Here is a 26620-nt window from a genome sequence, read left to right as displayed (position 1 = left end):
CGAGGGAGAACCTGACTGCAGCTGGATGGAGGTGTGTTGAGGCACAGACTTGGTCTCAGTTTAGACTCTGGAGCAGAGGCCTCTTCTCCTGAAAGTCAGAGTATTTTGTAAAAAAAAAAAAAAAAAATTGTTTCTTCCCATTCATCTTTGGGTTTTCATGAGAATATCTGCTATTTTCTTTTCTGTCACTAAACAGCTGTTTTTGCATTATCTTGGACACTGAATTTATTTAGTCAAGAGTAAGACACACCAGCTTATCTCATATGTATATTTGCTCCTCCCTGAACATGCCCTGTAGCTTCATCTGCATTAGGATACTTTGTACCTATTTCCAACCCCTATTTCAGTCTATAATACCACCTACTTTATTGTTAGCATTGACTTAACTGTACGGATCTAAAAACAGTGTAGCCGTAGTCTTGGCATCTAGGTTTCTGTGCAAGAACTTGCATACACACTTACCTAGTTACAAAAATTGGACAGAAATACAAAGGACTTGAACAAAATTGAAAGAGGACATTTTTATATTAAAATAGGAGGATCCATATACACATATGAATTAAAATGAGAAATGTTGCAGACTAAATCCAATTGGCTTACTTCAGGGCAAGTGTAAATGCCTTCTCTTAAGTATATAAGGGAATATTTCAAATATCTACCCTTGCATGTCATATTTCAGTCAGGCAGAACTTTGCTGACGTATTGTCCACACTGCTGAAGACAGGCATATAAACACGTATTTCACTGTGATTCTACATTTCACTGGGCCTTCACTAACCCACACATGTATTTCATTGGTGTCTTTAGGAGTCGTTACCTACCAGGAAAAGGGCACATCTGCCAACTAAACTAATACTATCTGTTGAGTTAGCAGATCATCAATAACAGAAATACTACCTCTGCACAGAAGATGTTACTGCTGAGAAAGCCAGGATCATCTCATGTACAGGAATATTTATGTATTAAGTCCAATATGTGCAAAGTAATAATTTTGCTTCTGTATTCCATCTCAATATTTAAAAAACAAACAAACACAAAACCCCCAACATTGTTCCTCACATAAAAATATATATAACAGTCTTTCAACTAGTTGGAAGATACTGAGGTACATTTTCATCATTGTTGATTCTTAACTACTCTTACTACGTGGTTGTATCGTTCTGTATACTTGCTGCATTTCATATTAAATATTAGTAGAAATTCTAGTCGAAAAGTATATGAAATCTGGGACCCTTACTCACTCAACTCAGCTCCCTTTCTTGTGGACACGGACCCTCTGGGAGTAAAGTTAAAAGAGAATTGATAATACTCCTTTTTATTCTGAGTCTGACTTCATACTGCTATGGTAGAGAGCAGATCTCTTCTTGGAAGCTGAATCTAGTCTAATTATATCAATTGGCTGCAACACCAAAGTTTGTCAGGCCTCATCCGACACTGCATGTCATCATGATTCATGTAAATGAAGTATCATGATACTTAAAAGTTAAAGCCACTACTTTGCTAAGGTTACTAAGGTTCACAACTCTTTTTCCAAAACAGCTTTTGCCTTGTTGGGACAACCACATAATGCATCAAATTTCAATCTCTGTAGTATCTAATCCCTGCCTTCTCCTTATCCCAGGAGGTTTGTATTCAGCATATCATCAGACAAGCATTTCCAGTAGGTGAAAGCACTGCAATATATAGCTTATTTACAATCCCTGAGGAGCTACTCTAAGAACCAATAACTGAGAACCAATAAATAATTTACATTTAAAGCTTATGCTCAGTCAAATTACCTTGAGTGTGTTGATTTATGTAGTATACTGAAGTCAATGTCTTGTTTTTGAGCTATATGTAATAACTATATTAAATATTATTAATTAGTTGATTTGTTTTCTTTAATAATGTACCCAAACCCCTATGCTAGCATAAGTGCCAACATTTAAAGCTAATTTTAGCCAAAATAATCAATTTAAGTATTTTTTAGAGAGCTTGCATATTCATATGCTCTTGAAAAAAAAACTGGACAAAAATCTGCTTCTGATCAAGAATATGTAACTTGCAGAAATAAGGTCAGGTCATTCCAACATAGACTTGAAAGTTCCCCTTTGTTTTCAAGTTCCAGCTCTGCAAACCTCAATGAGGCCACAGATCACATTACAGCATTTCATAAGGACTGTTAATCAGAGAAAATTTGGAATTTTCATGTTTTACAGGCATTTAACTGAAGTTCTGCTCTCCTTGAGGTCAGCTGGTTTTATAGAACAACACTCTTAAAGGAAAGCTATCAATGTCAAGTGACTTAACCTTGTGACGTATCTCTTTGCACTGCTTCAAATACTAAATTAAATTATATACTATAGTTTAATTGGTTTTAGCCTGTATTTGTACAACAGTTGGTCAGATTGAAGGATCATTTTATTTGTTAGAAAATGTGTTAGTTTCAATGGCTCCAAAATTAGATGTGTAGGTTTAAAGTCCCTTCCAGCCCTAAACTTCTGTGAATTTGTTACAAATCAGAGGTCAAAATGATCTCTTTATCATTTTGCATAGCACTGTTTGGGTAAATGAGGAATCTATTTTTGCAAATTTTGTTGTGAAGCTCTGTTTTATTTTTTATCCTGTGTTACATTCCCATACATGTACAAGGAATTTTAAACAAACGATCAGGAGATCTTTGCCCTGAAGACTTCATAATTCACAGCAGGTAGAAAAAGACAAACAAAGAATAAGATGTAAGGGCAACAATAACACGATGCAGTCATTTGAGAAAACTCAGCGGTCTTTAGGATTAAATGTTTGAAATTCACTTGAGGAAGTGAACTTTGAAAGCAATGTAAAGCAAAAGATGAAGTTGGAAGAAATGTCAGTGAGTTCAGAAGTCTTCCAAGTGAAGGGGACGGTGAGAAAGAACCACAGAGATCGGCATGGAAAAAGGCAAGAAGGAGAGAGGTCAGGAGTAGAGCCAGGTGAATTATTTTTGCCAAAACACTTTGTCGAAAAATGCAGATTTGGGACACATGAATCAGCCTCAGAACTTTTTCAGTGGGCAGAGGAGACTATGAAAAAATATTCCAAGGAAGCTGAAACATTTCACACCAACTTTTCTGAATGAAATGGTCTGATTTGAAATGAGGAAAATAAATTTACCCAAGTGTCTTAAAATACCATTTCAAGTTTTGTTTTGAAGCATTTTAAAACAAAACATTTTGGGTCAAATGAAACACTCTGTATGGCTTCAAGCTGATTTCTTTTCCTTAGATTTTAGTTGCTAAACATTTTGAGTAGCTTTCATTTTAGGTTTACCCAACGTCCTTTATTGAAATCTTATTTTTATTTCTGGAACTGCAAGCAAACTAGAAAGTTTATTATCACATAGGTTCTAGTCAGAAACAAGGAATGAGGCAAGAGGGAGACAGAAGCAGAGAGAAAACTAAATTGCACAGGGCCATAAGAACAAGTTGCTTAAATCTCATGCCAGGACACATGGGGATGCTAGGAAAGTACATGAAGAGGGTTCAGCAGTTACAGGTGTAGTCATGAGATTTAGTGAAGAGTACATGAGTATGACTGTTTTTCAAGGTAAGATAACTAAGTTGATTAAAGAGAATAAATATGCAGTGGAATAAGCCTGCATAGATTGTGGCTTTTCTCATGAGCAACACATGGGCCAGAACATGAAAAATGCATGGAGTCAGGGAGACTAAGCCTGAGACGTGGAGGTGGGGGGTAGAGTTTTGGGTTTCTGCAGAACATTTAGGTTTCTTCAGTAATACAGGTGGAGGAAATCATGAGTGGAGCATGGTCAGTGAAGCAGGGTTGTTAATGGAATAGAAGTCATGGAAAGAATGTGAGCTAGGGCAGAGCAGGATATAGCATGCAGTGTTGATAGAGACGAGGTGACCAAAGAGAAAAAGAGATTAACCAGAAATAGATAATAACCTAGAAGGTGACAGTGCTATGCAATGAAAGAAGTGGTTAGTAAGAGGAAGACAAAGCAGCATCAGTAGTACCAGCAACCTAGCTATCCCCAAACATTGGGAAGAAAAAATGAAGGGAGATTTGAAATCACACACAAGACAGGACTGGGACAGTTGACAGCACACTGGGAACACTGGAACATGGTTACATTCAGTGCAGTGTCAATGCCTTCAAAAACCTATTTTAATGAAGCTTGCTACTGCTCCTCTTAAAACTGGTTATTAAACCAAAACTTATTTCAGTACAACATGCAAAAGCCAAGTAGTACACTATTTTATCTCAACCTGTCAATTTAAATTCTGTGGTCCATGGAGTGAAATTTAAAAAATTAAAAAAAATTGTAAGATCTGGTCCCATAGAGAAAAAAAGGTATAAATGAAATGGATCTCCCCTCTGTATTATTCGGTATGGCATAAATAAAGGCAGGATACCCATCACTGACTTCACTGCAACTAAAGAGTATGTTTTAGTGAAGAAGCCAGTGAAATAATCAATGTGCTAAAAACATCTCTTTGTGTGGCTCTGACATATCTATCTCTACTGAAGTACAAGCAGTCCTCGACTTATGACATTTCGAGTTATGTCGAATACCACTTACAACATTTGTAAACTGACACCCTGTTTCGATGATCTGACACGGGTTTCGCTTTTACAATGCTGGACAGTCTGTTGTGGTGGGGGGGAGAGGGGAGGGAAGATGCGTGGTGAGGCATGTCAATGCCCCTGCAGTGAGGGAGGGATTGTGGCTGGGGCAAGTGCTACCCAGCCGGGGCGGTAGGGTGTGGGGAGGGGGTGGGACGGCTCCCACCGCTGCATGCTGCAGGTCTGAGAGGGCATGGAGGGGCATGTGCCCTGGGTCTGTGTGGGGCGGCCAGGGCCGTGTGCCAGGCAGAAGGTGCTGGAAGTGGAGGCTCTGCCCTGCCACCACTTGCGCAGCCGGGGTGCAGGGCAGAGGCGCTGCCTCGGACAAGTGATGCACAGCAGCGGAACCGCTCCAGCCTGCCCGCGTCTCCTGGACGAGCCTTGATTTTGCCCTGTTGAGTGGCGGCAACTGCAGGGCATGGCGGGGGGGTGTGCCCCCGGGTCTGTGTGGGGTGGGTAGCAGAGTGGGGGCTACAGGGGCACTGCAGCCACCCTAAAATTCCCCACCACCCACCCGGAGCAGCCTAGGCTGCTTCAAGTAGATCCAGGGCACAAGCCCCTCCATGCCCTGCCACTGCTCTCTGGGGCAGAGCGAAACCATGGTTCAGCCAGGAGGTGCAGGGAGGCAGGAGCGGCTCTGCCGCTGCACACCGCTTGTCCAAGGCAGTGGAGCACCTCTACCCAGAGCTCCCTAGCCTCAGCTGGACAAGCAGCGCCAGAGCAGAGCCCTTGCTCCCAGCGCCTTCCATCCGGAGCGAGCCGCACCTGCATCCCACCCTCCCCTATCCCCAGCTGGACAAACGGCAGCAGGGCAGAGCCCCCGTTCCCAGCGCCTTCCACCTCGCCGTGGGGGGAGCAGCTGGACAAGTTGCAAATTCTCTCGTGACCACCCATAGCCCCTGCTCCCAGCGCTGCCTACCTTGCCGTGGTGGGAGCAGCCAGATGAGCTGTGGCTTCTTCCATGGCTGCCCATAGCCCCCAGGGTGCAGCTGGGCATTGTCAGCCTCCCCATGGGGGAGCAGCTGGACGAGCCGTGGCTTCGCTCTGGGGGCTATGGGCTGTTAATCATTTGGCTGGAGGATCAAGATAAACCCCATGCTCCTGTGAGTTTAGGCATCATTCAGGATGAACAACAAAAAGTAGCAGAGAAAGAAGATGTACCCACTGTTGAAGAGACTCCTACTTGTGAAGTCTTGACAACAAAAGTGTTGGCTGAGGCATTTCAACATTTGGAAGCTGACATGTCCATTTGAGGAACATGACCCCAACACTGAATGCAGTGCATCAGGGAGTAGGGGCGTATCCAACGTGTACAGCTGCTACAGAGAAACTGACAAGCAAAAGAAGACAACGTGTCCAAACTTCCTTGGACACTTTCTTTAACACAGCAGACAAGACTCCAGAAAAACCTGCAGTCAAGACTCCTGAGAAGACTCCAACCAAGAATCCAGCAAAGACACCTCAAAGAAGTCCTTCCATTGCTATTTACAATATAAATACATCAATGTAGCTATATTACTCATCTATAATCGATTGAGTATAAATTCTGGGTTATTTTTTGGTGATAACAGGGTACTGGGCCTTGGTTCAGGAACCGGTCCCCCATTTATAACTTTGCTTCCTATTGGAAAATTGGTTCCAAGTTACAATGTTTCGACTTAAGACGAGATTTTCAGGAACCAAATTGTGTCATAAGTTTGAGGACTGCCTGTACTGACTGGTGGATTTTCAGTATACATTTTGGGGACAGCACAAATCTTAAAAAAGAAGCCTCAAGACAGTTACCAGATGCAGTGATTGAGTGGGAGAGCTGCTGATGCACAAATCTAAACAAACAGGCAAGTATATTTGATACATTACATGCATCGATCCAAGGCTCTACACAACTTTCTTTAATATGATTTTATTTTTAAACTATGTCAAACAAAAATAAACTTGACAGCATCCTGAAAGAAAGGAGGACAGATAAATGTGACCCCAATCACAAGTTCCAACCAACTCCCTTCCCAAAAGTCTGGGAAAAGGAGACTGGCTTTGCACAGTACACCATGAAAATCAACACAATTGGGTAATTTTGGATCTATGGTGCAGAAGAGAAAATTCCAAAGAACAGGACCCATGGAGAACATTCTGCCAGCTGCTCTTGCCTTTGTGACAAAGTGACTTTAGGTTGAGTCCCTCTAGTAAGCATGGTGGCAGCAATATTGCCTGGTGAAAGAGGCAACCTCTCATATATGCAATCTGTAAAGTATACACGAATTTCTGGGACAGAAACAACATCTTAAACTGAGCCAGATCACTGAGTTTTAATGTTCTGGTGCTGGCTTTTAGACAAGTTAGAAAAAAAGGAAGTGGAAGTTTTACTAAGGTTTGTTGAGAATCTAACATCTTCCCTGAACTACAGATTAATGTACTAATGTTGTAGATATACAAGGTGCCCCCAGCAGGCATACGGTGGAAATCTGAAAGAGCCGATATATATCTGCAGGCCTTTGTCTCCCTTCTGCAATAAACACTCAGTGTGAAGAGTGTGATTTTCCCTCACATAATAGTCAGCCTTTCTTTTTAACCTGACGCAGACTTTTTATTATTATGAATATTCATTCCCTGTTCTCAGTTGCTCAGTGCAACTTATCTTTGGTTTCTTTTTAATACTGTAAGCCCTGAATGTGGGGACTGTCTTTATTTTTATTTCTTAAATAGCACTCAGCATGATGTTGGCACTTAACTGACAACAACAGTGATATTCGTTAATAAAGTTACCTACTGGGGTGTGCAAATGCCTATCAATCTATTAAATGTTACTACTGAAAACATGTATAATAGGGAGAACGGTTTCCATAAAGTAGCTACTTGGGCGGGAATCTTTTTCAGCTTTCTTAATTCAACATTGCTAAAGTTCAAACTGTGTGTACAAGACCGATGTGCTACTAACCTTTTAGCCTGAGTCATTTCCAAGCAAACTTTTAAGTCAGCCAAGAGTTGACTGCATTTCCTATTCAGCCTTATTTAACACTATACATTTCAGTTGAACTTTGTTCATAATACCAAGCATAACCAAAGCCTGAGTGATTTATAAAACTGAAAGATTTGCTAAGATGTAGTTCTTCTGTATAATTGCCACCAAAGGGATTACCTATATATTTTGTATAAAATTTCCTAACTTTGTTCCACAGGAAAATACTGGTTATTAAACCAAGTTTTAAGTTTTGTGCAATGTTCCTATTTTCTGTACTTTTGCCAGAATGAAGGACATGTCTGTGCCTATGTTTGAAAAAAGACTACTTGTTTAACATGTTAATGCTGGGGATCTATATTTGGTTTAATTCATAATTAAACAGTTGTTTCTGGTAGGCTATTGAGTGATAACAATAAGCAGGCACAGAAATTATTAAAATTGCCTAGCTGGTAACATTTAAAACAACTACCAGGGAAGCACATATTTCCTACAGAGCTGAAAAGGAATACACATTCTTGTTAGTGAATCTGTTTCAAGTAGAAGATAAAAATCCAGTGTTTATTCCTCCATACAACAAAGCGCATGAAGTGGAATACTTGACTATATGTTAATGTATGCCATGCAAGATGTGTTATTTTATGATTCGTTTAATTTTATTTTCAAGGCATCCTTGGGAATTTTTTTTTTGAGTTTTAATTTTTAATGAGAAGTTAGACTTTATTGGAAAGAAGTACAGCAGAAAAAGTTGCAATACCTGTGGTCTTGTGCTAGAATCTATCCTCAGTACTAGTTTAGATCAGGAATAAAATTCTCGCAAGTCAGCTGAATTAGTGTACTAACATAAACCTGGTAGAAATGACAGCAAAATCAAGCCTCTCTCTTTCTCTCCTTTTTTTTTTTTTTTAAGTGAAGATCTTACAATATTTACAGATTCCACCGACGTAGCAATCCGGTTCTTACAAAAATATAAAAGCACACAGAACTCCCTAAAAGAATTCTAAACAGCCTGAAACCTACAGCTTTTCTAGTTATGAGGGAACAATGGTAGCAAAAATGCCTTCACTTTGTCAGCCTGATACTCAGTATACATCTATGGGGCAGGCACAGGATGGAGCCGCAGCTCATCTGGGGGGAACGGGGTGCGGGTCACACAGTGGGAAGGCATGGGGGGCATGTGCCCCCGGATCTGCATGTGGGGCAGGGCAGGCTGCTGCTGCGCTCATGGTGGGCAGCGGTGGCACTGGGAACAGGGCTATGGCAAATTTTGGGGTGGCTGCAGCCCCCCCTAACTCCCTGTCTCAGCACCATTGCCGTCCACAGCCTGGCCTTGTCCCCCTGCTGAGAAGAGCTTGACACAGCCCTGGCCCCAGTCCACCCCACATGTAGATCCAGGGGCACATGCCCCCCATGCCCTCTCAGGGTGCGTGCAGTGGCATTAGCCGCTTCCCTCCCCTCCCCACCCTGGACAAGCTGCAGCTCTGTCCCGTGCCCTGCTCTGCCCTGACTAGGCAGTGCCTGCCCCAGCCCTACACCCTCCCTCACTGCGGGGGCCTCGATCTACAGAAGGTAGTGTAGCCCACCAGCCTCCCGCTACACAGACTAGTTTATTAGCTTGGTGCCAGAGCTAATTCAGTGCTAATTCACTTGTTTCCAATGTCATGGTAAGCTTCCATTTCAGGAAGCAGCTCATCTGGAAGAGTGCAGTGTTCTTGGGGACACTGCTTCCTGGGATTATAAAGTCACCATATAGACCCTACAGTTACCTAGAAAGCCTGACCTAATCTCATGTCAAACATGAACATTGAGAAATGTAGGCTCTAATGTTTCATGGTTCTTGCTACTCCTTGAAGTTATTTAAATTTATAAAACAGATCAGATTAATAGGGAATAAATTACAGCACATAATCCAAAGAATGTAAATTCTCAGATAATTTTATCTGAAGAGTTCTCAGAGAACAGAATTAGCCCTAAATATAGAGGCCATGTCCCTTAAAAGCAACATATCAGAAGTATAACTGCCTCTCTACTTAATACTAACTTACCTGCAAGGTAATATCCTGACAACATCATTGGGCTTGTAACCTTCAATACAAACAGCACAATTATCAAAGTCTGGCTCAGTTTCCTATGAAAAAAGACAGAGAGAAAGAGTGGGAAAGAGTGTTCATTAGATTATTTTTTTAAAGAACTTGTGAGCTAATCTCTTCATACACGAACCTAAGTGGTATGGACAATAACAAGATACAGTGAATTAACAAAGGGTAGAGACTTCTATGTCAGCTGCTCCATGATAAGTGGCTTTCTGTCCACTCTTACAGCATGCTAAGGCCTTGTTACATATTAATTTTGGGTGGCTTCTGGAGCTTTCAACCCTGGGTTTGTCCACACAGTAACACGTGAAATTAGTTTTATGCACCCTTTAGGCATCTTAAACTTGTGTCACTTTAGCCTAGGTTTCTCTCTGATCTGCATTACCCAGCTCGTGTTACACTAGGGTGTAGCCATTTTAGGCTGTGTTTGTGTGAATACACCACCCAAACCTGCTCCCCCACTGGATTCAGTCTGGAAAAGAGAGACAGCCTGGCACTCGTGGGAGGGACTGGGCAGGGGGTTTCCCCTTCTTTGCCTGCTCCCCCAGGACAGCACTGGTGGCTGAAAGTCAGCCAGGAGGGCACGGGGTGGAGGGGTGGTAGAGAGCCCTGGGGGCCAAGAACAGCCCAGGATGGTAAGGAAGGGGACACCAGACTTACCTTTCAGTCCTCAAGGCTACTGGCTTGAATGTGCAATTGTTTCAAACTCAAGCTAGCACTAACACCGATTAACATTTGGACCAGCTCAAAGGGCAATAAGACGTGTAATAAGACCCTAAGTGAAAGGTAAAGTGAGGCAGCTTGTCCCTGAATGTAAAAAGGTTAAGTTTCCTGCATTAGCTATCATTTACTGCAGGATAAGAACAGGGAGATGAATAGTTACTAAAAAGCAGTTGTTCCACCTAAGCCCCCAGCCCCTTGTAACCCTCTGCAATTTAATTTTTCATTGAGAATTAAATACGGTATATGTGAAGACAAACAAGAAAAGAAAAGCTTTTCCTCGGGGATCCAGTCCCATAGGTCTTACACTTCAGTATTGTTGCCAATGCGGGGTCTACCAGAGTGATGAGGACTGGAGAATTTGATTTATAAATTCTAACAGTAACATATTTACAGGTCAGACTAAAAAGACTGTTACTGTATTTTTATTTCCCTTCCCTGCTCCATTCCATCCTTAAATTGCTTATCAGCACTCTTCCCCTGGCTGTGGGGTGTTTGTTAGTGAGAACAGGTAACTGTCATCCCCCGTCTGCTTCCCGCTTCCTGGAAGAGTGAAAGGAGCCTCTCTGCAAGCTCCATTCTGAAGTGAAAACCTTGAAGAATTACCTTATCACCTTTTCTGATTGTTCTGACTTGCAGCTTGCTGATGGCTTTCTTTGCAGCATCTCCAAGACGGCGCTGAAAATGCAAAAATCCTCTTTAGTAAAAAGCGTATCTTTATGCAGAAGAAATCACCGTATTTTCAGGCAGCTGTTTAATAATCTGACACAATTTTTCCATGAAACAGTGAAGTGCAGTGTAAACAAACCGACAGAGCCAGTGAGGATGCTGTGGGAAAATAAAAACCATTTATTTTAAAATCTTGCGTGGATTAAAGGCTCCTCAGTTATTGTTGAGTAAATTCCATTGGGGAAGGTATTTATAATGTAGATTCAATGTAGAACAAGCACGGGCCTATGATTATAATAAATCGTTTTATTTTGGGTATTGCCTGCAGGTAAAAACCGATCTGTATGAACCAATCTCCTATTTGGGGGACCAATTTATTCTTCTCTTAAATGACACTTATTTTTGAGGAAGATGCTCTCCAGTAATAAGAGCAGAGGACTGGGATTTGACATTCTTAAACTGTACTCCCACCCTTGTTTCTGATCTGGTTTATGGCTTTGAGCAAGCCATTTAGACCAAAATTTAAAAAATTGAGGCACAGTGAAAAATAATTCTCTTCAGTAAGGGACAGAAGTTATACATAAACCAGTAAAAGTGATTGGAAACCAGTTCAAATCTGTAACACAACAGAAGTTCAGTGCACATAAACCACTTCCAAAATGGCCAAAACCAATTTAAGATAAACCTGGATGGATGTAGTATGGATGCAGAGTGGGCTGGCTAGCCTTGTCCCAAGCAGAGAGATGTGGTCTAGCACCCCCCGGCTTCTGGCCTGGGCCACTGCAGGCATGTGGCTGCGTTTCCGGAATCAAAAGCGAGTGTCTGTTGGCTTGCTTATTGGTTCAATCTACAGTTTAGACTAACCTGTGAAGGTTGAATCGATCCAGCCGCAGGCTTTTTGACTGTGTGTACTTAGCTTTAATTTCCATTCTGATGAGATTCTGATCCCAGTTCCCCTATCTTTAATACAGTATTCGGCTATTTCAAAAGGATACTGCTAAAGCACCAGTGGTTTTCATTCAAGAAAATAAAAGTACATTTAAATGTCAGTCATTATTCTTAATTGTTGCTCAGTGTTTGTGCAGAAGCATGTCTTTCTGTGCTTTTCACTATGTCAGCAGCTGATATTACCTGCAGATTACTGCACCTGTGTGGGGGCCCCAGCTGATTTCAATGGAGCTGTGTGCAGGTGCAAGAAGTCTGTCCACACATTGTGAGTTGCAGGGTCAGTGCTGAACCCTTTACCATATATCGAGCCCCATGTCCTCCAGTTAAAAGCAGCCGGTGAAACTTCAGATGCACGTTACATGTAAGAAAAGTGGATCCCTGTGCGTACAGAAATTTGGCAGTGGGGGATTGATGAAGTGTTAATTGCCACAGACCCATACCCGTGCAGGGTTGGACTCAGGCTGCAGGCCCAGACTCAGCACACTGGTTCAGTTCACAGGCTGAATCCAGCATGCAGGGCTGGGAGCAGGCTCGGAAGCAGGCTCAGCTCCATAGCTGCTGCTACTCTGTGTCTGCAAAGAATATTTTTTCTCTTCATTCTGCCTCTTAAAAACCAAGATGCATATTATATACAGGGGCATGCTCAATGCAAGTAAATATGGCATATTAGGTCCCTTTCCTTTTCCTCCTCTTCACCTTTCTCTACCTTTGATGCTGAATTGTAAGTGCTTTCCCAATGAAACTTCCTAGCAATATTTTTTTTTCATACCAGGATTGTAAGAGCTACAGTACTGTATGGGTCTGTATATTCATGCTGCATCTCCAGACAAACCCCAAAGGGTGAAGCAACTGCCAGATGAGAACACAGCTCTCAGAAACTGGGAAGTGCTTGCTTACAGCAGCAAGAAATGCAAAACTGCTTTGCAGAATCAGCAGCACCAACAGTAGAAGGGAGCCACTACTCCATGTCTTTCAGTAGTAAATTCATGTTCCATAACTGAGCGTGCACCTATGTCACCATCCTAAGGCTTCTGTCTGCATGTGCAATCTCACTAAAATAGAGACTGGGGGAATCATACTTAAGTAACATATTTGGATACCTAATGCCCTTTTCTGATTTCACTTATGCTGGTTTTTTGATCAATGTGGATTTGGGATCCTGATTCCTATCATTGTATTGGGAGGACGTTACACTTTTAAGACCTGGAACACTGCCTATGTCAGAGTTCAAAGGGTCTGCTTTTGTTGGAAATAACTGCAACTAGAACTGATCTTGAAATGAATAAAGGGAGGGTGTATAACACCTCCAAATTGATTCACAGGTAATCTTTTCCCCACCTTGTTATTCTGATACATTTAAAAGCAGTGCATTTAATTTTAAAGATATATTTAGCCTATTGAATCTGGAGACCTGCAACAGGAAGGGATTTTATCATAGCCTACTAAACCTCAGTTTGAATGTGATCACAGTATTACAGGTGAGAGAACAAATTCAGCTCTGACATAAGACATAGAACTTTTATTCACTTCCAAGAAAAGGTGTAAGTGTGAATTTTGTAACATAATTAACTATTCTATTCCAGAGAGTATCTTGTAGTTATACAACAAACACATGGTACATTCTTCATCTAGCTTTGCCTTGAACAAAGGGATCAGACAAGATTTGAAAATATGACTTGTAAACTATTTGTCTCTTTCATGCAAATCAAAGACAACCTGCTGATCTAAAATAAAAGAAACACAAGAACCATTATGTCTGATACCTGGAATTTTTTATGATTTTTTTTTTATTACTTCTACAACGAAATATCCAGTCTTTCTTCTGTACATTTTTCAAGAGAAAAGAACAAGATTAAAAGCTGGTTTAAAACTTTGATCTGTTCGTCTTCAAGCTTGCCTCTTCTTATCTAACCCAAATGATGGCAAGTTCATGATTTCAATAAAAATTGGATCAATCAGTAGATGCTGGAATAAAGTCATACTGTCAAAACATTCTTGCTTTTGTTTGAAATGCATGCTATCATACCTAGATGCTGCCTACAAGGTTAAGAAGTGTTAACATTACAATAGTTTGATGTGAGGTTTAGGGATTTATGATTATAAAACCCATAATCTCATTAACACTGGGACACAGTCTTGGCCTGGTAGGAGTTAAGACTGTCCAGCCTAGAGGTCCTTCTGGGAGGGCAATGTTAACTGATGAAATGGAATGGTAACGTGGAAAGTATGTCTGTTCCCGTCTTTGGGAAAACAAGTGCTAATAGATGGCATGGGAGAGAGCTAATGGGAACCCCTCCCATCTTAAATTGACTTCCTCCCAAATAATTGGTCTTTTCTTCCCTATGATTGTCTTACAAGCTCGAAGTTGTTCAGGGCAGGGCTTGTCTTTATCTTTGTGTTTTGCACAGCACTGAGCATACTGCTGGAGCAAGTTACCTGCATGTTCAAAAGTAGGCCTTCCCATCATTTTACAGCCTCCAAACACAGCTAACCTCAGAGACACTGTCTGACATGATGATGGGGTTTAGAAGGCTTGTCTTCTTGGGAGCCCACAACAGCTACGAAGATGATGTCTCTCAGGCCCCTAAACGACTTTATATTTAAAACATGGTAATACACAGATATATCACATGGAATAACAGATGAATCACACCTTAAATAGTAACTCAGCCATACATGCAAGTTAATTTAAGGCGTGATAATAGAGTAAATGAGCCATACAGTTAGTCCACATTTGTGTATGTGTATGTGGAGTAACTTTGTGGCTCATTTGTATTGCACCTTAAATTGAATGTGTGGCCACCTCTGCCCCAGGACCCAGCAAAATCTTGCATGCTGCCCAGCTGGGTGGCATACAGTTTCCTAGTTCCCAGCACACGGGAGCTTGGCATTGGACTGTGGCAGCCTGATGCTGGGCTCCCCACAACCCGGACCTTTTAAAGGCCCATGTGCTGCCAGGCGCAGCTGGTGAACTCAGACTGGTGGGGCAGATGGAGCATCCCACACGAGCAGGGAGGGGTGGGAGGAGAGGTTTGCAGCCGGCCGGGCACTCTGGCCGGTAGCAGGGAGGCTGCAAGTGCCCCCCACCAGCTGCTGCAACCCCCCCCCCCCCCCCCCCCCCCCCCCGGGATGCTCCACCCGCCCCACCAGTCTGAGTTCATCAGCCGCACCTGTGTGCTGCCCAGGTAAGTGGTACACAGGTTTTTATTCATTCCCAGAGCTTGGGGACCCTGATATCCGGCTGTGGCAGCCTGATCCCAGAGACCCTGTGAACCCCCACTGGGGTTTTGACAATCAGCTGATTGCTAGCTGGGGATGGGAACTGATTTGGTTCCTAGCCCCGAATGACAATCAGCTGATTGCCAGCACCCCTGTTTCATTTTGCTGGTGCAGGGAAAGCCTGGGCTTATGATCCCAGGCTCCTCCTGCAACAGCAAATAAAATGTGACTGGGATTTAATCCCCAATCCCAAAGATGTACATTCTGCCATGCACATATAGCAATGCAGGAGGCAGGATTGTTGGTATTGTGATTAGATCCCATCATGTCTTAAAGTGTCAGAGGCCTCATTCAAAGGTTCAAAACACTGCTTTCAACCTCTCTTTCATGGGTCATCTCTGGACCCACATACACAGACAGCCATATACTGGACTAGATCTGAACACTGGAAACAAATGGTCCTCCTTAAATCTTCACCAGATCACTCTCTACTGCAGGCAAAGGTCAAAATGTTTTTCTTGGTCAGTCAGGAAGGAGCTATCATTACCATTCACCCATCCTCTAAAAGCACATGTAGCTCACCAGATTTCAGAACTTTCAAACTCTTCCTTTACAAGAAGCCAGGCAAACAAATAAGTATCAGACAACTGATTAGTAGTTACAGACAACCAGTCTTGGCATGTACTGGTATCAACACCCTGGCACTGAACTTCTAGCACAGATGCACTGGCTGAAAAAATGAAAATTTGGCAAAATGTTAACCCCTCCTCTCAAGCCTCTGGCTTAAATGCAGTGCATTAAAGGTCTCTAATATCAAAACCCTATTTAGTGAAACCACAGTTGACTAAACTATCACAGATCGTGCCAGAGCTAGGCAGCCAGTCTTAAATACTAGATTTAGTGCACTCTAGGGTGGGGACTCGGAGCATGCTTTTCCAACTTGGCTGATGGTGCATGTGTCAAGCTTCTCTAGCAAGTAAGTGTAGCATCTTTATACAAAGACACACACACACACACACAGATTATAATTGCAAAACCTTTTGAGTACCAAGACAAAAGGACTGAGATTTAAACTCTACTCAAGCAAAGAAATACAAGCTGTTTCTCTATTGTACACAGCAGAATATAGAGGCTCTCAGGACAGGAGTGCTGTTAATCTATCCTTGCGCCAAACAAAAATGTCAAAGATAAGAAAAATAGAACAGGAGAGAAGAGAGAGATAACCCTGACAGAAAGGGAGAGTCTGATTTGAGCTCTTTTGACAACTACTTACAGTAAAAGTCACAAGAGGGATGTAAAACAAAGAATGAAGCATATGTATATCATTACAGTTTCTTATGACCAAATGCCAGTGATGTAAGAATTTTTCTTTTTCTTGTCCAGTCTCTCCTCTGCCTCCCTGAGAGTTTTCCATACCTTTGAACATCTGCAGCCTGTTCTACCTGAGCAGACTCAAACCTTGCTTGGTACACATGCACGTTTTTGCTTGTTGCCAGCACAGCCTCTACTCCTCTCTGTTTTACAATGGAACTTGACTTTATTTGGTACTGCCAACTCTCATGATTTTAATTCCAAATGTCATATTTGGTGTTTTAGGGCTTGAGAATATGAATTGACAAAAATTCAAATTAGCCCTCTTGACTGAAAAGACTTTGAGCATGTGCTGTTCAAACATTCTAAAACCACAGGGCAAATAAGCCCCCAACTTTTATTACTTTTTTCCTTCAATATTACCATTTATAACTCAGCTCCCATACTTCCCAGGGCTTGTCTAAATTTGAATGCTTGAGGTTTACAGTCTTCATAGATTCATAGATTGTAGAGTCGGAAGGGACCACAATGGATCATCGTGTCCTACTCCATACCCCTGGCAGGAAAGAGGACTGAGGTCAGATGATCCTAGCCATGTGACTATCTAGCTTCTTCTTGAAGACCTCCAAGCTAGGTGATAGCACCACCTCTCTTGGAAGCCCATTCCAGATCCTGGCCACCCTTACTGTGAAAAATTTCTTCCTAATATCTAACCTAAATCCACTCTCAACTAATTTACACCTGTTATTCCTAGTCACTCCCTGGGGTGCCTTAGTAAACAGTGCTTCCCCTATTCCCCGTTGACCTCCCCTAATAATCTCCCCATAGCCATCTCTTCTGAAAGCTGAAGAGATTCAGCTCTCTCAACCTCCCCCCGTAGGGTCTATCACGAAGGCCACTAATCACGCAAGTGGCCCTCATCTGGACCCTCTCAAGATTCCCCACGTCCATCTTGAAGTGTGGCGCCCAAAACTGGACACAGTACTCCAACTGCCGTCTGACCAGTGCCGCATAGAGGGGGAGCATCACCTCCTTTGATCTATTAGTCATGCACCTGCTAATGCACGACAAGGTGCGATCGGCCTTGTTGATCTTGTTGATCGCATCATTACACTGACAGCTCATGTTCATCTTGGAGTCAATTATGACTCCAAGATCCCTCTCTGCCTCCGAGCTGTTGAGAAGGACACTCCCCAACCTATAAGTGTGCTGGGGGTTCCTCCTTCCCAGGTGGAGTACCTTACATTTATCTTTATTAAATTGCATCCTATTTCTCTCTGCCCATTGATCCAACCTGTCCAAGTCAGCCTGAATCTGCTCCCTGCCCTCTGGTGTACTAACTTTGCCCCATAACTTGGTATCATCTTGCTTATTCCTTGTTCAAATCCTCAATCTGGGGGTGCAGAAGAAATTGGAGAAAGGAGGGGGGAGGCACAGGCAGAAAGTACAACAGAACAACAGATATGTTGTTCAGTATTTTGGCTAGGCCTCAACGTAGTACACTGCCCTGGCCTCTTGATGTTATACCTCATGGAGGCATGGATCTGGAAATTAAAAATATTCCATGCAATGTAGGATTAACCAGCAACTATGGACCTCATCTGAGATGGAAGGATTTTGGGATCTTGAGACAGCAGGTGTTCCTTCTGCCCTGGCAGAACCCAAACAGCACTGAGTCAGCCCCTGGAATGACTGCTGAGACAAAATCAGTCTTTCTGCCATTTTAAAGCAGCAACATGGCACTTTTTTCTTACTTAATACTAATTCATTTCATTATCTTAACAGTCTGGCAGATTTTGCCCAGAACAGCCAACATTTGTTACCTGCTGATTATGTTGGGAGAGGATTGATTGGGTTCTGTGGATTTATTACCCCACATGACCATAAGGAAGATAGGACTGGTTCACTCTCATGGGAATAAGAAAAGGTGGGGGATGAATAGTTCTGAGGAAGCCTAGAAGCAGCTTAGCTGGACGAATAGTTTTGAGCTGAGCTGAGCTCTGGTACCTTACTGTTAATTTCTGTGCTAAGAAAATTGAAACCCAGGAAAAGGGTGAGTTTGACCTCTACACAGCATGTGGAAGGCTTAATGGCATTTCACCTGCCATGGAAAGGGCATCCGCTTGAGAAGGAATACGGCAGGTACCTGAGTAATAATAATACAAGAGTTCACAACAGAACATGAAGAACACTTCAGTCTATTAAAATTGTAGGAATAATTTAGTTAGGCAGACAGTATATATTTAACTTGGAATGAAGCCCCATCACTAAGGTAAGGACCAACAAATAAGGCATGGGATCTTTAATCATCACTGTGAACTGGCAGTGTCCCCTGCCAGCTGGTCTCATGAGCCATAGCTGAGCCATAGCTATACTTCTTTCCAAGCTCCAAGCAGGTCCGTTGTTTGAAACCCTCCTTAGCAAAGGAAGTTGAACAAACAAAAGCCACGGCCTTTCTTCCTTCAGGCTATCAAGGCTTTCCAGCTTCCACAAGCTCTTTCTGTCCCTTGCTCTCTTTCAACTAGCCCTTTTTAATGTTCCCAGCTGGGGATCTGCCCAGTGGCCTGATCCCTTCTACCTGTACCTCATCAGCAAGCAAAGGTAGTTGCACCTTCTGGACTCTTAAAGTGGCTACACCAGGAATGTCAACTTCACCTGGGATCCAGATTGTACTGCATGGCTCCTTGTGGGATGGATCCAGTCCAGGGCATGAGGCATGTTGCAATGACCACTGCAGCAGCAGGGTCTAGCAGCAGTGAGGAGTCCAGGGGAGCAATTCCAGGGGCAGAGGTGGAAAGCCAAGCATACCACCAATGACCGTGGCTGAAGAGCCCCAGATTTTGTGGCAGGCCACACCCCCAACTTCTGGTGGTCACTGGTGGCCCTAATGGGCCAGACAGAGAGGTTCTATAGGCCAGACCTGGCCCACAGTCAGTATATCTGACACCCCTGGTTTATACCCTGTAACAATCACCACCACAAAGAGCTGGTCTTAGCTTTTCTCCTCAGATGAAAATGATAGCAGTAAATAAGGACCAGTGAAAGGATAAAGTACCTTGTCCAGCATAATAGGCAAAGGATGAACTGAAAATGTTCCTTGACAATACCAGAGCACAAAAGAAAGTATTGTGATTTCAATGGCATTGTTAGAGTGGTGTTGTTAAAATGTGCTTAATTAAAAAAGTCTTAGTTATAAATAATTTACTGCTGTAACTGTCATATTGAATGAAATAGTTTGAATGTTTGTAATAGTCGCCCATTAGCCAGTTTAGGAAGAAGACAAGATTTATCTTCTTATCTAGGCCATTGTTTTGGCCTACGTGCGGAAGGTCCTGACTTTGCTCAAAGTCTTAACTCTTGAATTTTATCTTTAGAGGCCTTTAACAGAGAACCTAAAAATGACCCTTAAGCAAATATCCCAAATTCCGAGAGATCAAACCCTAGGGATCTTTTGACAAGATTGGAAATAAAAAATCAATTCAGTGATATGGAAATTCCCCAAAGTAATTAGAATGGTCGAGAAAGAAACTAATTACCAAGCGAAAGAATCTGTTAAGTAAGATCCGAGTCCAAATTTGGGAGTAGTGACAGGTTTGGGTAGGAGGGGCCCAGGACGGCAACTCACTCAATAAAAACTGTAACCTACTGTCCCAATTTGGAGGTAAACTCACTTGCAGAACAACGAAGGAAGAATCGCAAGTGTAGGCCAGATCAGACTGATCACTGAACCACCCTCTCTGTGAACACGAAGCTCTTAGTTCACGCTGAAGCTGCAGAGCGCCCGAAAGGGACTGAAGGAAGGGGACTTAGTCCTATCACTGCTGAGGCCAGCCCATTGAATCGTATTACTGAGGTGAGCCCATTGAACCGTACTACTGAGGCCAACCCATTCAATTGTACTACTGAGGAATGAAACCACATTTAGGTGTTTGGCTTCTCGGAATTCTAGGATTGTAAGTATATTATGAAAATAATAGTATTGATTCAAATTTAACTTTTAGTTGTAATTGTAGTTGTTTTTGTAATACTAATTCTTATAGCATTGTTTGGGAAGGAAGTGCATTTGGAGCATTGTTTCTGATATATGTAATTATTGTGTTCTTAATGTTTGTGGTATTTCTTAAAGCTAAGCAGTGTTATATGCGTAGCAAAGAATTTTAAAATAAAATTGTGTTGTATGAATTAAGTGTGTAATCATTGTGAAATCGTGCAAGTAGCTAAACATTTCCCCAGCCAGTGCATCAAACGAATCAGTAAGTTGTGTGGGATTTTCTCTATTCCATAACCCACTAGAGACAGTAACAAGAGGTCTTTGTAATGCCTCAAAAGTTTGGTTCCCAAGAATAGGGTTAGTATTAAGAATGGTGACATAGTTTTAGTAGCTCAGTACATAATTCAATTTGTGCTTGGTCAGAAAAACGAAATCTGCTTTAAAGTGCTGTAGTTTAGCACTAATGGATCTATGTCACTGGGTGCCAAGGACACCACACAACTATTCTTTAGAAGCTAATGCAGGTACACTTACATTGCTAATTTGCACGTACAGTTCCTCTGATTGTTGTAACCCCTTCACACAGAAATGACCAATTATGGACTGAACTCTTCATTTGTTATGCAATTATTTGACTGGAGGCACACCTATAGTATCTACATGCATAAATTAGGCACAGGTGCACTTTTGCACCCAGAACTTCTGAAAAAAATTATACGTCTGATGGTCAGATTGAATCAGTTGTCACTTGTGTGCTATTTAAATTCCATTTCAGATGATGGTAGTCTTGCTATCTAAAATTTCATGACATATTTTTAAGTGAAGAATTTATCCTTCAGGTCTTTAAATAAATGACAGCTGTTTTCCATCCCAGAGAGTGGTAGAATTTCACTGGTGGTCAAGTGGTTCCTATATGCTATTTGTATACTGTAGAGTGCTCTAATATCCATCATGATGAAACAAACATTATCCCTCATCGTTTCCCTTCTCTGTAAAGTTCATAAATAGACAGTAAGGAAAGTAAAGCCCACAAATAGAATTGTATTATATGTGCCAAAACTCCACAGTGAAATACAGTACATGTTTTCTCTTGTAAAGAGTGCTTTTGGAAGTAGTCGGCAGAATGAGATTTCAAACAACAGAAGACACATCCAGTTGGGATATGGTGCAATTAATTATTATTCATCACTTGCAGATTGTGAGAAATGAGCAGGATTCTTTACAAACAAGTGAGGACCCTCTCCAAACTCACAATCCAAAAGCCTAAAGGCTGCTATGGGCTCCACCCTGCAAGCCTTTATACCTATCTGGAATCCCACAGAGTCTAGGGATTTTCTTTCCTCCTGTCCTATAAGAGGACAACATAGGTAATTTTGAAGTATGAGAGTGGTATGCTGTGCAGCAACAGTAATCCAAATTGTATGGAAGTGAGTAAAAATGAACAAGGTTCACTTTAACATGAATACTGTGTTGTTTAAATATGGTGTATAAAAAATATTATATGAAATGCAATTGACCTGCAGTTCTGCAGACATGGCACATTTTGTGGGGGCCATCAGAATGAAAAGCAATTATTGAATATTAATTACTAGCATTACAGTATTTACATTGCATGATCAATGTAGACGCCTTTCTACGAAGACTTGTACAGGCAAATTTTAGTGATTGCGAACTAAATATTTTAAAATGGAAACACTTTTTCCACCTTAATTCATTCTTTAGTTATAAAGCGTAACCTTTTTTTTTTTTTTTTTTTTTTTTTTTTACATGCAAACTCACACTCCTAAATATTTTGCAGTCACCTGTTCTTCAAGCTTAGATTCACTAATAGATGCATGTGCATTTCTACAGCTCTCAAATTTACTATGGGAATATCTTCTGTTGGACACAGCATTATCTTTTCCAATTATTTCTTGCGCATTGTGTATGTGGAGGAAGAAAGGCAAACTGTCAGCAGATATATTATTTCAATATTTAAACATCCTGTGTGAAAGAAATAACACGTGTTGCTTTATGCTGTGTATTTCCCACTGTATACTCTCCAGGAAAGGAACAATTCATTAATCAATTTGCTTCTTGAGCCCTATTCTCTTTGCTGAAAGGTCTCTGGGTTTCACTCATATGCTGGCACCACTATAACAACCACCTTTCTTTCTTTGCCATCACGTGTTAAGGCTTCCGTAGACAGATTTAATTTTATTTTAATCTTATTTACATTTTAAACATATTGTGATTCTTTTGCAAGGATAAATGACTCTTGAAAATAGTGCAGGACAAAAGCCAAAGCCCACTCGCATTCTACTCACCTGGTTTCTATCTCTGGCATTTGCATACCGGAATCTCTGGATATAATAGAAGACCAGCCATGCCAGGGAGATTATCATCAACACAATGAAGGATATGGAGACAAATACTACTGAGGTACGACTGACGTATTTTTGCAAGTTGCGTGTTCCAATTGTTATGTACATCATCACAGTAATATTCCTCTCCAGAAGACTCACTATCTCTTTTCCTTTAGGCTCAGGAATCATTATCGCCACAACATCTTCCACACCTAGGATGGAGGAAAGATACAGTTAGAAAAAACAGTAACATCACAACAAGTCAGTCACTTGAAAAGGCTGCAGCATGGTGATAATGGGATATCAGCAACAAAAACAGAATCTTTCTCTTGGTTTGTAGGGTGATTATTCTAGTTTTACTGAGGCGATAAGCCAGATAAATCAAGTAGAAGATTCTGGTTTCATCTGGAATAAGTTATGTAGTTTGATCCAGCATACTACTACTGCAAATATGATTGTATAACTGAAGCAAGTGTCATGGCTTGGCATGAACACCACTTTCCAGGGCTCCTGAGACTCACATAGGAGATATTGACATAGCCTTGAAAAACGCAAATGTGAGCATTTTTTGCTTCAAATACAAATACATGCATTAGGTCAGGGGCAGGCAATTATTTTGGGCGGAGGGCCACTTACTGAGTTTTGACAAGCTGTTGAGAGCCACATGGGTAGCCCTGCCCCTTGACAGGTGCCCTGCCCCCCGTCACCATCTTGGGACTAGCAGTCCCACCCCTAAACTCTGACCTTTGCCACTGGAAGTCCCTCCCCTTGCCCCTGGAAGTATTCCTTTCACCCGTGCCAAGCAGCAGTTTCTGTCCAGCTGCTGCTGCTCAGCCCCAATGGGTGGGCCCGGAGCCGGTGTGGGGCCCAGGCTCAGCAGAGGCAGTGTGGGACAAACTGCTGCTCAGCACAGAAGAAAAGTGGCCCTTTCCCTTCCTGGCACTTCCTGGTGCAGCCGCTCAGAGCCCACACAGGGCTGCTCTGTCTGCTCTGCACTGCCACTGCTGCCCCACAGGGCAGCTCAGAGGTGGCAGTGATGCGGTGAAGATGTAGGACAGTGTTGCATGGGCTCCGAGTGGCTGCACCAGGAAACGCTGGCAGCGGGAGGGGGAGAGGCTGCTTTCCCTCCATGCTGAGCAGCAGTTTGTCCCATGCTGTCACTGCTCAGCCCAGATGGGCGAGTGCGGGGCACATGGGGTTGGGGCTATGTGCACTCATCCCTGCCTGTACTACAGGGCTGGGGGGGAGTCAGAGCGAGTGGGCACATGGCAGCAACAGCCGGGCAGGAGCGTGGGGCCCATGCCAGTGTCCTGAGGCCAGCACTGGCGAGGCCCAGAGCAGGACGGCAGAAGCATGGGGTCCTGGCCAGCAGGGGCTCTATGGAGCCGGGCCAGGTCCCCTCTCTCCCTGTTGGCGTAGCCCAGCCAGGCTCCATAGACCCCTGACACCCTGCACCCCACATTCCTGTCGTCCCACAGAGCCCTACTGGCGCTGGCCCTGCGCTCCTGTACATCCGCTTGTTTCCACTCCCACCCACCCCTACTGCCGCTTTCCCCACTTTCCTTCCTGCCTGCCAGCCGGCGGCTCCTGGACCACATGGTTCCTGGCTGCATGGCCACGATGGCAGGACTTAGCAGGAGCCAGCCCGGCCCCCAGGACTGAGGCAATAGCCTACAGTCCTCCCCTGCCTCCCTGCCCTCCCGTTTCTTACCTGAATTTCCCACTCCAGTGCAGGGAGACGGGAACAGACCCATAGCCCCAGGCCAGAAGCCTCTGCTAAGCAGCCCTGCTGTGGCTTCCCTTGGGTCCTACTTCAGCTGGATCCTGTCATAAAGCGACCAAAACGCTGGCTTGCATCCATAGATGCTTCTCAAGCAAATCCCGGGACGTCATTCTCCCCTTGTACTCGGCCTTGGTGAGGCCACAGCTGGAGTACTGTGTCCAGTTTTGGGCTCCACAATTCAAAAAGGATGTGGAGAAGCTTGAGAGAGTCCAGAGAAGAGCCATGCGCATGATCAGAGGTCAGGGAAGCAGACCCTATGATGACAGGCTGAGAGCCCTGGGGCTCTTTAGTCTGGAAAAGCGCAGACTCAGGGGTGATCTGATGGCCACCTATAAGTTTATCAGGGGTGACCACCAGTATCTGGGGGAACGTTTGTTCACCAGAGCACCCCAGGGGATGACGAGGTCCAATGGTCATAAAATACTACAAGACCGTTTCAGGCTGGACATAAGGAAGAATTTCTTTACTGTCCGAGCCCCCAAGGTCTGGAACAGCCCACCACCGGAGGTGGTTCAAGCGCCTACATTGAACACCTTCAAGAGCAAACTGGATGCTTATCTTGCTGGGATCCTATGACCCCAGCTGACTTCCTGCCCTTTGGGCAGGGGGCTGGACTCGATGATCTTCCGAGGTCCCTTCCAGCCCTAATGTCTATGAAATCTATGAAATCTCTGACAGGCAGCCAGGGGCAGATAAATATTAATTTTCTAAATTTTTTAGGGGCCCTGCAGGCTGGTAGAATGGCTTGGTAGGCTGGATTTGGTCCACAGGTCATATTTTGCCCACCAGTGCATTAGTTTCTCCTTCCATTCTGAGTATACTATGGGTCTGTTAAAGAAAGTGCTTTATTTCCCCCACCCTCATGCTTGCAAGTTTGAACAGGAATTCCTAAAATCTAGATCGAGATCCTGTGTCTGGTGTAGTTCAGGACACGAAGTAAGACAGAAATGACACAAAAGAAAAACCTTTTGTATCAAAGAATCAAAATCAGCCTTTACTTTATTCTAAACTGAGACTAACTCTGAAGGACTCACTGGAATGTCTCTGGATTTCCAATGATGTAACTGAGAGCAAAAGTCATCCCAAGGCAATTGATGCTGTTAAACAAAGTGAGTCAGTATTGTCAGAATGGTATCCAGGTGAAGCTGGATACATTCTATGTTAATTTGCAATAAAGATTCCAGTGCACAGTCAATATAGAGCTAGAAAGTGAGTGAGATTAGGAGGCTGAAGGTCAAGAAACACAGCACAAAACGATTAATTACAGGTTCTTTTCTCTGTTGATTTAAAATTTAAGTAAATTACATCCCTCTTCTACCCCCCAAAGAATTACAGGTTAGTACATATAAGCATCAACTTTGCTCTCTTTCCATATACGTCATTAGTCTGGTGTAGGGGTGTCAGATTCCTGGCCTCTGATGTTGTTAATCGAAAGCTCAGATTCTGCCAAATACAAATGTTCATTTATTTTAAGGATAATTACATTTCCACCTCCTACAGTAGAAGGGATAATCTCCTGAATGTAAAACATCAGTGTGTAGGTGGTCTGAAACAATAGTTCTGAGGGGTGAGAACTTCTCTCATTCATCTCAACATGGAGCTGTTTGGACCTTTTCACAGAATGAGCATGACATGTCTGCTTTAGGACGCCGTATAAAGGTTTATAAGAAAAAAGAACCATTATTTAACAGTTGCTTTAACTTTCAGAAGGCAGCTCATGAAAAATACTACCAAGGCAATATATTCTTAGGAGATGGTATACACTTCAGCAAGAATTAATTCTTTTTCACAATATAAGGGCTGTCAACTTTCCTGCTTAAATTCAACTCTTTAAAGAGCATCCCAGGCCCAGGAACAAAAAGCATATATTTAAGTTCAGCCCACTATTTGTTAGTGGCTGACAACAGTTGACAGTTTTCCTGTCAATGTGATGGAGCACTGTAAATTATCCTAAGAATAGGAGAGAAGTAGTTAGCTTCC

At 42.8% G+C, this 26620-nt stretch overlaps 1 protein-coding gene across 5 annotated transcripts in view; it reads right to left on the bottom strand.

Moving 5' to 3' along the window:
* The window catches only part of RNF150 (ring finger protein 150), a 307968-nt gene that overhangs the window by 51976 nt on the left and 229372 nt on the right, over positions 1-26620 (bottom strand). For all 5 annotated transcript variants that reach the window (XM_059722040.1, XM_059722039.1, XM_019489760.2 and 2 more), the window contains 3 exons: positions 22819-23069; positions 10981-11052; positions 9607-9689 (listed from right to left, as the gene is read on the bottom strand). In XM_059722040.1, the coding sequence (XP_059578023.1) occupies positions 9607-9689; positions 10981-11052; positions 22819-23069 (406 nt within the window). The remainder of the gene's footprint in view (positions 1-9606; positions 9690-10980; positions 11053-22818; positions 23070-26620) is intronic.

Source organism: Alligator mississippiensis, chromosome 2, assembly GCF_030867095.1.
Source record: "Alligator mississippiensis isolate rAllMis1 chromosome 2, rAllMis1, whole genome shotgun sequence".
Taxonomy (NCBI): domain Eukaryota; kingdom Metazoa; phylum Chordata; order Crocodylia; family Alligatoridae; genus Alligator; species Alligator mississippiensis.
The sequence above is the reverse complement of the archived record's forward strand: the minus strand, read 5'-3'. Positions and strand labels throughout refer to the sequence as shown.